This window comes from Phascolarctos cinereus, unplaced genomic scaffold, assembly GCF_003287225.1.
Source record: "Phascolarctos cinereus isolate Bilbo 61053 unplaced genomic scaffold, phaCin_HiC Scaffold_726;HRSCAF=1367, whole genome shotgun sequence".
In the NCBI taxonomy this organism is placed as follows: Eukaryota; Metazoa; Chordata; class Mammalia; order Diprotodontia; family Phascolarctidae; genus Phascolarctos; species Phascolarctos cinereus.
In genome coordinates, this window is record NW_027556098.1 from 348,989,709 (window position 1) to 348,991,101 (window position 1,393).

A 1,393-nucleotide genomic window follows, 5' to 3' on the forward strand; every position below is an offset into this window, starting at 1 on the left:
TCACACAAAGAGTCATTTTTCAGATGAAGAAACAGATGTAGAAGAGTTAATAGTGATTTTTTCCATCAACGCTACGGTGAAAGGAATGTAACACTTGGCTTAGCTGATTTTCAAAATCAGAAAGTCCTAAACGTCCATAACTGTAAAGGTGTTTTTTGTCCTAAGGGAACTATGGAGAGCGGAAGGTCCTTGCTGTTTATAAACAGCCTGATTTCCTTGGACACCACCATTAGGGTGGTCACCTGAGCTGAACTCCTGCCTTCAGCATTCGGAGAAGCCTCTCTCTGATCTGCTTGGTTCGGACAGCATAGACAACAGGATTGAGGATGGGTGGGATAAGCATATAAAAATTAGCCAACAGGATGTGGATGTGAGGAGGCACCTGGTGTCCAAAGCGGTGGGTGAGGGAGGAGACAGCAATAGGGATATAGAAGATCAAAATGGCACAGATATGGGACCCACATGTCCCCAGGGTCTTGAGCCTGGCCTCTGGGGTGGACAGTCCTAGCACAGCCCGGAAGATCATCACATAGGAAGCTGCAATGGCCAGTGAGTCCAGGATCAGAACAAGGAAGCCAATGCCCATGCCATAGAGATTGTTGACTTTTGTGTCACCACATGCCAGGGTCACCACTGCCATATGCTCACAATAGGAATGGGCAATAATCTGGGCTCGGTAATGAGGGAGTCTCAGACGGATCATTAGAGGCAAGGGGCTAATGTAGAGCACCCCCCGCAAAAGGGCAGCCAGTCCCATGCGGCCCACCATGCCGTGGGTGAGCACAGTGGTGTGGCGCAGTGGATCACAGATGGCCACATAGCGGTCAAAAGCCATGGCCAGGAAGATGCCTGACTCAACAGTGGCAAAGCAATGAATGACAAACATCTGGGTCAGGCAAGCATCCAGTCCAATGTCACGGGCGTCAAACCAGAAGATACCCAGCAGCTTGGGCATGGTGGAGGTGGACAGGATCAGGTCAATGACAGCCAACATGCACAGGAAGAGGTACATGGGTTGGTGCAGGCTGCGTTCCACTTTCACCACTGCCAGGATGGTCATGTTCCCCACCACAGCTACCAGATACATGGAGCCAAAGGGGATGGATAGCCAGATGTGCAAGGGCTCCAGCCCAGGGATGCCAGTCAGCAGGAAAGAGGTGGGGGTGGAGCAGGCATTTTGAGAGGGGAACATGGCGGGTGTGATGGGACCCACTCACATGTGTACCCCACCCCAGTGGAGTTTTCCCTTCTGGAAACTAAAGATTGTTGTCTCCCTTCCATATAGAGGAGGCTGGCAGAATCTATGATCAAGAGGAGGATGATTAAATGTTCATTCAAAAAACATATTTCTTCAATTTGGATGCATATGGTAATTACATCAACTGGTTCTTCC

At 50.0% G+C, this 1,393-nt stretch overlaps 1 protein-coding gene across 1 annotated transcript; it reads right to left on the reverse strand.

Annotated features, from left to right (window-relative positions):
* Nucleotides 1-238: 238 nt before the first annotated feature.
* Nucleotides 239-1,192, reverse strand: LOC110195037 (olfactory receptor 52M1-like). Its single transcript, XM_020967691.2, has one exon. The coding sequence runs from the start codon at nt 1,190-1,192 to the stop codon at nt 239-241; it is 954 nt and encodes a 317-aa protein (XP_020823350.1).
* Between the last annotated feature and the right edge of the window lie 201 nt (nt 1,193-1,393).